General features: G+C 40.7%; 1 protein-coding gene across 3 annotated transcripts in view; it reads right to left on the bottom strand.

The window, feature by feature from the left end:
- Positions 1–500: 500 nt before the first annotated feature.
- LOC126272673 (PX domain-containing protein kinase-like protein) overlaps positions 501–15,327 on the bottom strand; it is a 137,399-nt gene continuing 122,572 nt past the window's right edge. For 2 of the 3 annotated variants that reach the window (XM_049975691.1, XM_049975692.1), the window contains exon 11: positions 3,358–3,444. Coding sequence is in view for 1 of the 3 variants with exons in the window: in XM_049975690.1 (XP_049831647.1) it covers positions 3,296–3,444 (149 nt within the window). In the remaining 2 variants the exon portion in view is untranslated. Of the gene's footprint in view, positions 3,445–15,327 lie in introns of all 3 variants that reach the window. The other variant, XM_049975690.1, reaches the window with a different exon arrangement.

The following is a 15,327-nucleotide window of genomic DNA, read 5'->3' as shown; positions in this document are numbered from 1 at the left end:
CTGTCAGCACAAGACATCTGCTTCGTCTTTAACTGTGGTTGTTTCTTTGCAAATCCAGTTCACAATCACATGACCAACAGTTGACTTGGGAGCTTTTGAAGGGTTCAAATGTCCCTGGTGGATATCTTACTCAGAAAACATCCACTGACTGGCCCACGCTAACTTACTGTGCTCTCTTGATCAACCGATTCCGTTGTTACTGCTTCTATCCTGACAACACAATACTCCTTACCATTTTTATACTGGTGAGTCCACCTCTTGTGACACTAGTAGCCAATTCCTCATATAACAGTACCTGCACACTTCTGATCAGATAATGTAATATTGTCTATTAATTATGAAAAAAAATTCTTTCCAACAATGTATGACTGGGTGTACGCAATAGATTACAAGCACATGGACAAAATCTGTTAATCATACTGCGTAAAACAAAGGAGGACTAGGAATTGTACATGAATACAGGAAGAATAGAAAGGAATTCATTGTTAATGAAATAGTAATCTGAGTTATTTAGTAACTATATAGTAGCAATTTACAATAAAATAACAACAAACAGTAGCAACAATTTATAAAGATCATACAATGCAGTAACCTCATACATTAAAATATGAAAACTACAAGCAAAAACAATATGCACAAAGTCAACAGGTGTTTTCTCTTACCCAAGAATTGTGAGATGCAGTTCAAGTATCATCTCCCGCACTCCAGTTGAAATAAACATGACTAGTCATATAGTTACTTAAAGAAAATATTCTTGCACATTTTACAATATTCACAATTAAAGCAATCTTTTTGGCACAAATATACACTGATATAAAGATACTATAACGCAGTAACAAGTAACCATTTGACTTATATGTTTTAACAATTATTTCCAAAATTCCTTCAAGTGCCATTTGTTAATTGTAATGTACATGGCATATGAGCACAAAAAAAGGAAGTTCTAATTACAGCAGAGTGAAATAAACATGCTTTTTTTTTCCTTTTTCATCATGCTCTCCTCCTACTTTCAAACCCCCCCCCCCCCCCTTCCACACCCTCCCCCCCACACACAAACATATATATATACTTCATTCGTCAGACTTGGAACACATTCTGCAAGTCAGTTTCTTCTACAGAAAATTGGATAATACCCTAAATCATTCCCATTGTCAGTCACTCTTTGGTAACAAAATATCATCACAGATCTAAAATATCCTATAAAACAAAAGGAAGAAAAATATAAAACTGCATTTTTTCAATATTTCTGTCTGCAGACATATTACATTCCTGTTTAGCTGCAGGGCTTTTACAGACCGTATCGGAACTTCTGGTAAACATGATGATTCTTTCATTTTTTTAAAAAAGTAACATTTTTACATGTACATACAGTAACAAAATATAGTCTCTGAATAGATCTTACTACTTGATACACAAATGTGACACTTGTGAGAAACTACAAAATCAATGAATACACAACGAAGTTCTAATACAACAGACACAAAATCCCAAAGAAAATAGTTTTGCATCATGTTGGCTCCTCAGGCACTCCAAAATATGTTAATGCTATAAGACTTAATACAGAATTAATTTTAACACAGCCATAATACTGGCCTGTTTTCTTTTTATGGTCTGCAAGATTCCTTCACTTTTTTAGTGATAATGTATATGAGATATATGTGGCTACTATTTCATCATAATATTAATGTAGATCTTACACATAAGAACAGAACCACAGGGGCAGATTCATAATTTCTCAGTGACCTGGTGAAAGCTGGAATCCCTTAGCATCAGTGAGAGAACAATTACTTTTTCTGCTCACTGTTACACAACTATGATTCTTAGTCTGAGAATAAAATGCACAAGAAGAAAGACTGTTATTGTACATTTCAGAAATACTATGCAAGTACCATGGAAATATGTGTAGTAATCTCTCCAAGCCCCTTTCAGGCCATCCTGCCATATTATACAACAGGTAATAGGTTTTCATTTGAATAACCTTTCTTCTGGTTGAACTGAATAATGTCCACAATCATGCATCTCTTATATGCAACTTGGATGCTTTGAGGGTAATCCCAAATTAGTGGAAAGAGAGGAAGGGGAAAGCAATGAGCAATAGTGCCAAACTATACCAGGATTATTTCAAACAGGACTATTGGATTTTATATTGAATACACAGAACAAGCCTCAAAACAAGTAAAAATATTCTGAAAAGAATGCTATTGATGACTGCAATTTAAACAATGGCTTATTCAGTGTACATTTTGGATTAATTTCAATGGTAAATGATTAATGGTCCAAATTTAAAAAAAATGAATTTTCCTGCTGGTAATTTTGTACTTTTGCATAAAAGAAATACATGTTGGGGTGTTTTAAGGAGGTTCATTTTGCTGAGGTTATGTATAATTATGTACTTCTTGCAGTCAAAATTTAAAATGCATGCAATCTAAAAAAAGTGACATAGGAATTTATAAAAGAAATAGTTACACAAAAATTATAGCACCAGAACAAAGAAGCATTTAAATTTAGCTTTAAAGAAATACTGCCCTTCAACAGCCTAAATAATATAATATTGTTCAATTAACAATGATTATCCAAGTATTTGGAAAATATAATGTAAAGTTTTTGTGTCAAACTACTTATTATGGTCTAAAATAATGAAAAACAATCATGCAGAAAAGAACTTACATACTGCTTACTCAAAATGTGAGCACAAAAATATTGCAATACATACAATAGTCAAGTTTCACTATAAATCTAAGAAAAACTGCAATTACAAAGGGAATTATAGAACTGAAAGAAATACAGGAGAAAACCAACAGATTACATACAATGAATGATCAGTTCACATATTACATATATTAAAAATGTCATTTATAAAATACTATACTCTGTCAATGGGCTTTCAATCAGTGAACAGCATTTTTGCCAACCAAAGCTTTTGCAGAAGATTACAATTTAGTTTTTCACTGGAAGTGTAACATGAGATTCTGTTGTCAATGAGACAGTGGACCTCATGGCTGGAAACAGAGCATTCTAACATTTCCGTCACACAGAATTTGTAGTTGACATATAAAGCTTTACTTTGCTTTCCTTCAATATATTGTGCCATTATTTACATAAGGCATTTCCACATTAAACATTATATGAAAATAAATAAACCTTAAGAGAGAAAATAGCTGTACATGCCAACATAAAAACACAGAAGATTCATTGTTTGAGAAGAACACAACATGCTAGTTCTCATTTCCTCTCACTTCTCGATGTAAATGTACTGTCAAAGATGAAAGCTATTGTACTTGTTGTGGCCAAGATATTATCGCAGTACACGACCAACACTGTCTGATGCTTCTGGTGACTCAATATGTCGTAGTGCTGCCTTATTGAAGTTGCAAATTGATCCAAGGAGTGCAGACCGGCTGCTATCCATGGCGACTGATGTGGTGTGGGATGATTCAAAGGGGCCTGAACACATTAGTTGAGTAATCAGACACGATTATGTTACACAAAAGATACAAATAATAAATTTTAATCCTTTAAAGATGATTTATTGCTACTTAAGAATCAGTTGCTAGCCAATGCACACACAAAAGAAATATTTTTCAGGATAAGGTGTTAGCTTCAACATTAAACCATGTGGAAAGGGTTATAGTAAACAAGATGGGTCAAAACAACATGTTGCACGAGAGACAGGTGGTCAAGACAAGACAGTAAGCTATAATAAAATGAAAATGATAGATAAAAAAAACAACAACAATTAAGTAAGACACAATTTTATACAATATTTTGGACTTACTTGATTTTTTTATACTGAAAGAAAGGAGGAGGAAGAAGAAGAAGAAAAGAAGAAGACTGCAAACAGCAGGAGGGGGTAAAGAAACAAGGCAAGAAAACAGCAAAGACTGAAATATAAAAGAAATGTTAAAATGATAAATGAATAATTTATTGAGATGGAAATAATGGGAGTGGTAAAGACAGAAACATGGCCTACGACAGAAAATTGAAAATAAATAACGAAAAACGTGAGGAACCTGTATTATCTACATTAGGACAATATTGGAATGCTGTTTTTGTGACAACAAATTGGATGATGTCAGGTTTAAGTGAGGACTCAAATTTGAAATAACTTGTTCCATTTTCATCATACAGAGCTCACAAACCTAACTGATACTATTGTCACATCATAACCAGAGTCAACTCCAAATCCAAATGCTGGGTCGTCAATGAAGTACAACACTTAGCACTGAAAGCATATTTATTAGTTAGTTAGTTAGTTATTTATATTACTTGTTCCATGGATCATGAACATGATTCTTTCGTAATGATGTGGAACGTGTCAAGTACAAAAGATTCATTTATCCCAATAATAAATTGTTATATACACCAACACGCAGTTAGAACAGAACAAAACTGATTTCCTGGAGAGTATTATTACAAAGCAGTGGTCTAAATACCCATTGAGTCCTGAGTGTCAACCACAAACCGATATCTGAATCTCTCTTTCACCCTGATGTAATCCAGAAAGAATCTTCCTGTGTCTGCCAATATTTTTCACAGTATACCCCCACCCTTTACAATTTTTGAAGAATGTATCTGCCATTAATACATGAAATTTATTTCAGAACTCTAAGAATCTTTCTCCTCTCTCATTCCTATTATCAAGCCTGTATTCTCCAGCGACTATGTCTTCTATTTCTCCCCCTACTATAGTTGAATTTATTTAATTGCATAGATAAAAAGTCTACTCACCAAGTGGCAGCAGAACACACACAAAGAAGACTGTTGTAATTAGCAAGCTTTTGGAGCCAGTGGCTCCTTCTTCAGGCAAAAGGGTTTGAAGGGGAAGGAAGAAGGGTGGAGGAAAAGGACTTGACATGTCTAGGAAAAGGGGTAGATTTTGGGAAAGGCATCCAGAACTGCAGATCAGGGGAGACTTACTGTATGTGATGAGAAGGAAAGACTGATTATTGAGGACTGCATCAGAGGAGAATTTAAAACCTCAGAGCTTAAAGGTGGAAGACAGGATAATATGCAACACAAAGATTACTACTAAAATATTGTGCACGGGTTAATAAGAGTGAAAAGCTAAGTGCATTGTACATAACAGAGGTGGGAAAGGGGGGGGGGGGGGGGTGGCGAAAAATAGATGGGAAAGACAAAGAATGATGTAGAAAATTAAATGAAGTGAAGCATAGAGTAGTTACAGCGAAAAAATGCTGAGAAGATAAAAATTTATATAGATTACGGCCGGGTGGGTGGAGAGAACCAAGGACATGTTGTAGCCTTAGTTCCCACCTGTGGAGTTCTGAGAAACTGATGTCTGGGGGAAGAATCCAGATGGCGTGTGTGATGAAATAAGCACTGAGGTCACAAATGTCATGTTGTTGAGCATGCGAGTTCCCAGTATACACCCTCTGCCTATGCCCGTTCATCCTAATTGATAATTAGGTGGTAGTCATGCCGATGTAGAAGGCCAAACAGTGTTTACATAATAGCTGGTATATGACGTTTCACAGGTGGCTCTCCCTTTGATAGTATATGTTTTACCAGTTACAGGGCTATTATAGGTGGTGGTAGGAGGGTGCATAGGCAAGTCTTGAAGCGGGTACGACCACAGGAGTACGAGCCATAGGGTATGGAGATGGGTGCAGAAGGAACATAGGGTCTGACAAGAATATTGCCAAGATTGGGAGGGCGATGGAAAGCTTTTCTAGGTGTGGTGAGCAAAATTTCAGACACAATGGCTCTCATTTCAGGGCGTGATTTTAGGAAGTCATGGCCCTGTCGAAGTAGCTGATTAACACATTCCAGACCAGGATAATACTGAATCATCAATGGTGTGCTCCAAAGCTGTTATTTGGAGAGATCAGCAGTACCAGCATTGTATGTGAAGGCCCCCAGGAAATTTGCTTTTTAACTAGGCTGGTGGGATAATTACGTGCTGTGAAGGCTGATGTGAGAATGGTGATGTGTATTGCTTTAAAGAGTCTGCATCCAAGTTGTCTCAGAAGCCAAGGACATGTGGGAGGGAATGTTTGACATGGAAAGGATGGCAACTGTCAAAATGTAAGTATTGTTGTTTGGTGGTATGTTTAATGTGGATAGAACTGTGTAGCTGGCTTTTGCTGAGGACAATATCAACATCAAGAAAAGTGGCATGGGATTTGGAATAGGAGCATGTGAAATTATATAGAAGAAGGTATTAAGAGATTCCAGGAGTTTTAGCAGGCCAGCCTCACCATGTCCATACAATAAAGATGTCATCAATGTATCTAAAGCAAACCTAGGGCTGAAGACTTACAGATCCCAGTAAATTACCACCAAACAATCCATGAAATAGTTGGCTTAGGAAGGAGCCATCCTGGTTCCCATGACTGTACCCTTATCTGTCTGTAAGTCTGCCCCTCAAAGGTGAAGTAGTTGTTTGTAAGTACAAAGTTGATGAAGGTGAGTAGGAAGGGTGTCATAGACTTGGAATTAAGCGAGCACTGAGTGAGTAAATGTTCAACAGCAGACAGACCACGTATGTGGGGATGTCGGTATAAATGGTGTTTTGGGAGTAAAGGTCAATATTTTAAACAGTAATAGTATAAGTAATCCTGAATAAAATATATTATATGAACATAGGTCCACAAATCCTTTGTTAGGGAGGTACAAGTATTGAAAGGAACTTTATTTCTGCAAAATTGGTGTGCACAACATGAACATATATGCAATGCTACTGGACCGTAGCATGATTTTCTTGCAAACAATGCACAGATACAAGCCATGTTTTACATGCAATGTTTACACTACGTAGCCTACCACGTATTATGGTCATGTAACGTATGTAGTACAATCACCCGTTATTTGTGCAGTTGTGCCGTGTAAGCCGCATTGTGTAGTATACCGGTGACAAATCGGTTAGCTGTATAGTGTATGGTGTTAACTGTGTTTGTACAAGTGCTGCTAACAATACCACACGTCTACAATAATGAGGAGTATGCAGATATGGGTTATGCCTATGGCTTCTGTGATGGCAGTGCTACTGCTGCAACAGAAGAATACCACAAGTGCTTTCTGACTCGGCGATTACCTCATCACACGGTGTTTACTCACTTTGCACGCAACAGTAGAGTAGTAGACATTTTTCGCTTGAGCGTGCACGTCAACTAACTTTGAAATTACAGGAACAAATTATCGCGTGATGAGCGAAGTCCCAGTACGAGCATATGAAGAATGTTCCTATGTATGAATGTCCCACACTTGTATGGGAAACATTACACGTGGAAAACCTGTATCCATTTCAAATAGAGCGTGTCCAAAATCACACGACAATGCCCGATGTTGGCGACAATGCCCCATTACTTCAATTCTGTCACCGGGTAATTGAGAATAGTCATTTGCTTCCATACATACTATTCACTGATGAAGCCTAGTTTTCATGACATGGAATAAACAACACACAAAATAATCATCGATGGTCATGGGAACATACATATGCTTCAGTGGATAGCAATTTCCAAGTTCATTTTGCCATCAGTGTTTGGTGTGGCAGGATTGGTAACCTTTTGGTAGGTCCATTTATTATCAATCAGTGAGAGAGAGGTACTTGCATTTTTTGGAAAATTCATTTGTGGAACTATTGGAAGACGTCCCTTCAGCCAAGTGAACTGGAATGTACTTTCAACATGACAGTGCACCTCGACATGTTACCTTACATGTGAGGGACCATCTCAACCGCACCTACCCTAATTGCTGGATTGGCCATGGCGGTGCTATATGGCCTCCAAGATCAACTGACCTTACACCTTTAGATTTCTGTTTATGTTGTTGGATGAATCAGATGTGCACAAAGTCAAGGTACATACATGAGATGAACTGCTTCGTCGCATCATGGGCACTGCTGAATGGATTAGAACCAACCAGAGGCAATTGAACAAGCAACACAACATGTTATCACCAGAGTGCGGCTAGGATGATTGGGTTTGTGGATATTAGGAAGAAGGTAAAAGGTGGGGGTGCGTAGTTTGGGTGGTGTGAGAAGTTCTATGGATTGTCCTTGTGATGGACGTGAGGTTTTAAGGAGGGACTGCAGGTCAGTTTGAATCACAGGAATGGGATCCCGAGGAGAGATGCTGTATGTAGAGATGTCAGACAGCTTGCGTGGACCTTCATTAACATACTCAACATATGTTAGTGAAGGTTTACGCTAGCTGTCTGACATCTCTACATACAGTGTCTGCCATCAAGATCCCATACCTGTGACACAAACTGACCTATACTTCCTCCTTTCAACATCAGGTATCTCACAAAGACTAACACCTTAACTCATAAAAATTTTTACTCCATTCAAACCACAACACCTCCACCTTTTACCTTCTTCATACCATCTACAAACCCAACCATCCTGGCCATCCTATAGTTGCTGCCTTCAAAGCACAGAACATATATCTGCCTTAGTTGATCAATGCCTACAAACCATAGTACAAAGACTTCCTTCCTACATCACAGATGCCAATCATTTCCTAGACCGTCTGAAATCAGTGCCCGTCCCACTCCCACCACACACCTTGCTTGTCACCATTAATGCCACCTTCTTCTCTATCAACATCCCCCACGTACACGGTCCGTCTGCTGCTGAACATTTTCTCAATCAGTGCCTGCCTGATTCCAAACCTATAACAGCCTTCCTACTCACCTTAATCAACTTTGTACTTACAAATAACTACGTCATCTTTGAGGGGCAGACATACAAACAGATCAAGGGTACAGTCATGGGAAACAGGATGGCTCCTTAAAATGCCAAACTTTTCTTGGGTCACTTGGAGGGGACTTTCCTGGGGTCTGTAAGTCTTTAGTACCTGGTGTGATTTACATACATTGATGATATCTTTAACATATGGACTCATGGTTCGGCAGACCTGCTAAAATTCCTGGAATCTCTTATATCTTCTCCCAATTAAATTTCACATGCTCCTATTCTGAATCCTATGCCACTTTCCTTGATGTTGATCTTGTCCTCAGCAAAGGCCAGCTACACAATTCTGTCCACATTAAACCTACTAACAAACTACAGTATTTACATTTTGACAGTTGCCATCCTTTCCATGTCAAACGTTCCCTCCAATACAGCCTTGGCATCTGAGGCAACATATTTGTTCAGGTGCAGACTCTTTACAGCAATACACACCACCATTCTCACGTCAGCCTTCACTGCACATAATTATCCCATCAGACTAGTTAAAAAGTAAACTTCCCGGGCCATCACAACCAATCCTGGTACTGCTGATCTCTCCAAAAAACAGCTTTGGAGCACACCATTGATGATTCAGTATTATCCTGGTCTGGAATGTGTTAATCAGCTACTTCGACAGGGCCATGACTTCCTAAAATCACGCCCTGAAATGAGAGCCATTGTGTCTGAAATTTTGCTCACCACACCTAGAAAAGCTTTCCATCGCCCTCCCAATCTTGGCAATATTCTTGTCAGACCCTATGTTCCTTCTGCACCCATCTCCATACCCTATGGCTCGTACTCCTGTGGCCGTACCCGCTTCAAGACTTGCCTATGCACCCTCCTACCACCACCTATAATAGCCCTGTAACTGGTAAAACATATACTATCAAAGGGAGAGCCACCTGTGAAACGTCATATACCAGCTATTATGTAAACACTGTTTGGCCTTCTACATCGACATGACTACCACCTAATTATCAATTAGGATGAACGGGCATAGGCAGAGGGTGTATACTGGGAACTCGCATGCTCAACAACATGACATTTGTGACCTCAGTGCTTATTTCATCACATACGCCATCTGGATTCTTCCCCCAGACATCAGTTTCTCAGAACTCCACAGGTGGGAACTAAGACTACAACATGTCCTTGGTTCTCTCCACCCACCTGGCCGTAATCTATATCAATTTTTATCTTCTCAGCATTTTTTCACTGTAACTACTCTATGCTTCACTTCATTTAATTTTCTACATCATTCTTTGTCTTTCCCATCTATTTTTCGCCACCCCCCCCCCCCCCCCCCCTTCCCACCTCTGTTATGTACAATGCACTTAGCTTTTCACTCTTATTAACCCGTGCACAATATTTTAGTAGTAATCTTTGTGTTGCATATTATCCTGTCTTCCACCTTTAAGCTCTGAGGTTTTAAATTCTCCTCTGATGCAGTCCTCAATAATCAGTCTTTCCTTCTCATCACATACAGTAAGTCTCCCCTGACCTGCAGTTCTGGATGCCTTTCCCAAAATCTACCCCTTTTCCTAGACATGTCAAGTCCTTTTCCTCCACCCTTCTTCCTTCCCCTTCAAACCCTTTTGCCTGAAGAAGGAGCCACTGGCTCCAAAAGCTTGCTAATTACAACAGTCTTCTTTGTGTGTGTTCTGCTGCCACTTGGTGAGGAGACTTTTTATCTATTCAATTAAATAATTTTGTCAATAATTGATTGTTTTCCATTTGAATTTAGCTATACATACTGGGTTACCCTTTCACTTCACAGGCATAATACCTCTATCTTATGATCATTTGCATGTGACTTCAGTTTGTAAAACTAAACTACAGTTTACACATAGCCATATGGTAAGATTATTTCCCTGACTGTCTTATAAAAATAGAAATAAAATAGCATAACCAGTCCCAGAACTGGGACCCTACACCAGAGCCAAGTCTTATTATCCTAGCCAGTCTCTATTGTTATTTATTTTATTATGTTTGATTTATCATTAGCAGTGGGGAGAAGAGACCAGCTGTTTATGAATTTGGCTGCAAATTTTTCATGAAAAACAAACATCGCGTATGTATAGAAATTAGAACAAAAAAGCATGAAGATTAACTAAATGTGCTTCAAAACACAATATTTGCTTAAAGAAGCAACAGGACGCTATTAGACAGTTTTTCTTTCAAACTGAAGTGAAAACGGAGGGGGGGGGGGGGGGGAGGAAGAGGTTTGAAGAATTTCTTGCAGGAGAGACAAAGACAAGTTATACACTTGTAGATGCTGACGAGGGAGTTGCCATCTTTTATATGCACTAAGATCAAATGTTTTACTCTTTTATTTCCAAAAACAGTTTTCCATGCCTCAGTGTCGCCCTAACCGCCGTCTGCTTCACGTCTGCTGTGCAGCGAGCTACCTTAATTTAAGTATTATCTGTATTTTTCTTACTTGTCACTTCTTCTTCTGCGTGTTTTAGCTTTTAGGAAGCTTTAATAGTAGAGTGCTATTAAGTGTTCCATAGATCTCGTGTTTGTTTTGAATACAGTCAGAGAGTCCCTTTAGTCAGCCATAGTGCCAGTAGTGTCAGTGTCGCCCTAACCGCCGTCTGCTTCACGTCTGCTGTGCAGCGAGCTACCTTAATTTAAGTATTATCTGTATTTTTCTTACTTGTCACTTCTTCTTCTGCGTGTTTTTGCTTTTAGGAAGCTTTAATAGTAGAGTGCTATTAAGTGTTCCATAGATCTCGTGTGTGTTTCGAATACAGTCAGAGAGTCCCTTTAGTCAGCCATAGTGCTCGTAGTGCTAGTGTTTGTTTTCAATACCGTCCAGAGACAGGTAGTGCTATTTTCCTTGTTTCTACAAGAAGTGGTTAGCAATCACAGTTTAGTCAATAATCAACCGCCTTTAGTGAATTAGCAGTCTAGTTAAAAGCTGATTAACACTCTATAGTAAACTGATTTCTTAGGATGGCTAGGATGTGTGGCTGCTGTGTACGGACGCAGGAGGAGCTGGCCACTCTTCGCGAACAGCTGAGCGTGTTGATGGCCGCGGTCAGCCGTCTTCAGGCTGCTGCCTCGGAGTGTAGCGGCAGTGGGGAGTCTGGTGTGTCGCATGGTGCACCCCAGGTGTTAGATGCTTCACCCACTGTCCCTGCTGTCGAGACATCTTCGCGGGTGCCGGGCGCGGTTGGGCCACCCTCTCCCCAAGGGGAGTGGCGGGTTCAGCGGCGTTCGCGGCGCACGAGGCGGAGGGTCAATGTGGAGGCTGGCCGTGTGGCATCGCCCGCTCTGCCTGTGAGTGGACATGTGGCTGCTCCTTCAGCAAGGTCCGAGCAGGCACATGGGGGGAGGGGTTTATTAGTTATTGGGAGCTCCAACGTTAGGCGGGTGATGGAGCCCCTTAGGGAAATAGCGGAAAGGTCGGGGAAGAAGGCCAGTGTTCACTCTGTCTGCTTGCCGGGGGGTCTCATCCGAGATGTGGAGGAGGCCCTACCGGCGGCGATAGAGAGCACTGGGTGCACCCGACTGCAAATTGTTGCTCATGTCGGCACCAATGACTCTTGCCGTCTGGGTTCAGAGGTCATCCTCAGTTCGTACAGGCGGTTGGCGGAGTTGGTGAAGGTGGAAAGCCTCGCTCGCGGGGTGGAATCAGAGCTAACTATTTGTAGTATCGTTCCGAGAACCGATCGCGGTCCTCTGGTTTGGAGCCGAGTGGAAGGCTTAAACCAGAGGCTCAGACGATTCTGCGGAGAGCTGGGGTGCAAATTTCTCGACCTCCGCTATCGGGTGGAGAAATGTAGGGTCCCCCTGAATAGGTCAGGCGTGCACTACACGCCGGAAGCGGCTACGAGGGTAGCGGAGTACGTGTGGAGTGCACATGGGGTTTTTTTTAGGTTAGAGAATTCCCTCCCTAGGCCCGACAAGACGCCTCCTGAGACGCGGCAAGGCAGGAGTAGGCAAAATGCAACAAGGAATAACAATATTAATGTGCTAATAGTAAACTGCAGAAGCGTCTATAGAAAGGTCCCAGAACTGCTCTCATTAATAAACGGTCACAACGCCCATATAGTACTAGGAACAGAAAGTTGGCTGAAACCAGACGTAAACAGTAATGAAATCCTAAACTCTGATTGGAATGTATACCGCAGAGATAGGCTGGACAGTGAAGGGGGAGGCGTGTTTATAGCGATAAGAAGTGCAATAGTATCGAAGGAAATTGACGGAGATTCGAATTGTGAAATGATTTGGGTGAAGGTCACGGTTAAAGCAGGCTCAGACATGGTAATTGGATGTCTCTATAGGCCCCCGGGCTCAGCAGCTGTTGTGGCTCAGCACCTGAAGAATAATTTGGAAAATATTTCGAGTAGATTTCCCCACCATGTTATAGTTCTGGGTGGAGATTTTAATTTGCCGGATATAGACTGGGAGACTCAAACGTTCATAACGGGTGGCAGGGACAAAGAATCCAGTGAAATATTTTTAAGTGCTTTATCTGAAAACTACCTTGAGCAGTTAAACAGAAAACCGACTCGTGGCGATAATATATTAGACCTTCTGGTTACAAACAGACCCGAACTATTTGAAACAGTTAATGCAGAACAGGGAATCAGCGATCATAAAGCGGTTACTGCATCGATGATTTCAGCCTTAAATAGAAATATTAAAAAAGGTAGGAAGATTTTTCTGTTTAGCAAAAGTGACAAAAAGCAGATTACAGAGTACCTGACGGCTCAACACAAAAGTTTTGTCTCAAGTGCAGATAGTGTTGAGGATCAGTGGACAAAGTTCAAAACCATGGTACAATATGCGTTAGATGAGTATGTGCCAAGCAAGATCGTAAGAGATGGAAAAGAGCCACCGTGGTACAACAACCGAGTTAGAAAACTGCTGCGGAAGCAAAGGGAACTTCACAGCAAACATAAACATAGCCAAAGCCTTGCAGACAAACAAAAATTACGCGAAGCGAAATGTAGTGTGAGGAGGGCTATGCGAGAGGCTTTCAATGAATTCGAAAGTAACGTTCTATGTACTGACTTGGCAGAAAATCCTAAGAAATTTTGGTCCTATGTCAAAGCGGTAGGTGGATCAAAACAAAATGTCCAGACACTCTGTGACCAAAATGGTACTGAAACAGAGGATGACAGACTAAAGGCCGAATTACTAAATGTCTTCTTCCAAAGCTGTTTCACAGAGGAAGACTGCACTGTGCTTCCTTCTCTAGATTGTCGCACAGTTGACAAAATGGTAGATATCGAAGTAGACGACAGAGGGATAGAGAAACAATTAAAATCGCTCAAAAGAGGAAAAGCCGCTGGTCCTGATGGGATACCAGTTCGATTTTACACAGAGTACGCGAAGGAACTTGCCCCCCTTCTTGCAGCGGTGTACCGTAGGTCTCTAGAAGAGCGAAGCGTTCCAAAGGATTGGAAAAGGGCACAGGTCATCCCCGTTCTCAAGAAGGGACGTCGAACAGATGTGCAGAACTATAGACCTATATCTCTAACGTCGATCAGTTGTAGAATTTTGGAACACGTATTATGTTCGAGTATAATGTCTTTTCTGGAGACTAGAAATCTACTCTGTAGGAATCAGCATGGGTTTCGAAAAAGACGATCGTGTGAAACCCAGCTCGCGCTATTCGTCCACGAGACTCAGAGGGCCTTAGACACGGGTTCACAGGTAGATGCCGTGTTTCTTGACTTCCGCAAGGCGTTTGACACAGTTCCCCATAGTCGTTTAATGAACAAAGTAAGAGCATACGGACTATCAGATCAATTGTGTGATTGGATTGAGGAGTTCCTAGATGACAGAACGCAGCACGTCATTCTCAATGGAGAGAAGTCTTCCGAAGTAAGAGTGATTTCAGGTGTGCCGCAGGGGAGTGTCATAGGACCGTTGCTATTCACAATATACATAAATGACCTGGTGGATGACATCGGAAGTTCACTGAGGCTTTTTGCAGATGATGCTGTGGTGTATCGAGAGGTTGCAACAATGGAAAATTGTACTGAAATGCAGGAGGATCTGCAGCGAATTGACGCATGGTGCACGGAATGGCAATTGAATCTCAATGTAGCGAAGTGTAATGTGATGCGAATACATAGAAAGATAGGTCCCTTATCATTTAGTTACAAAATAGCAGGTCAGCAACTGGAAGCAGTTAATTCCATAAATTATCTGGGAGTACGCATTAGGAGTGATTTAAAATGGAATGATCATATAAAGTTGATCGTCGGTAAAGCAGATGCCAGACTGAGATTCATTGGAAGAATCCCAAGGAAATGCAATCCGACAACAAAGGAAGTAGGTTACAGTACGCTTGTTCGCCCAATGCTTGAATACTGCTCAGCAGTGTGGGATCCGCACCAGGTAGGGTTGATAGAAGAGATAGAGAAGATCCAACAGAGAGCAGCGCGCTTCGTTACAGGATCATTTAGTAATTGCGAAAGCGTTACGGAGATGGTAGATAAACTCCAGTGGAAGACTCTGCAGGAGAGACGCTCAGTAGCTCGGTACGGGCTTTTGTTGAAGTTTCGAGAACATACCTTCACCGAAGAGTCAAGCAGTATATTGCTCCCTCCTACGTATATCTCGCGAAGAGACCATGAGGATAAAATCAGAGAGATTAGAGCCCACACAGA

The sequence above is a fragment of the Schistocerca gregaria genome, chromosome 5 (genome assembly GCF_023897955.1).
Source record: "Schistocerca gregaria isolate iqSchGreg1 chromosome 5, iqSchGreg1.2, whole genome shotgun sequence".
In the NCBI taxonomy this organism is placed as follows: domain Eukaryota; kingdom Metazoa; phylum Arthropoda; class Insecta; order Orthoptera; family Acrididae; genus Schistocerca; species Schistocerca gregaria.
Note: the sequence above shows the minus strand (reverse complement) of the source record. Positions and strands in the feature narration are given on the sequence as shown.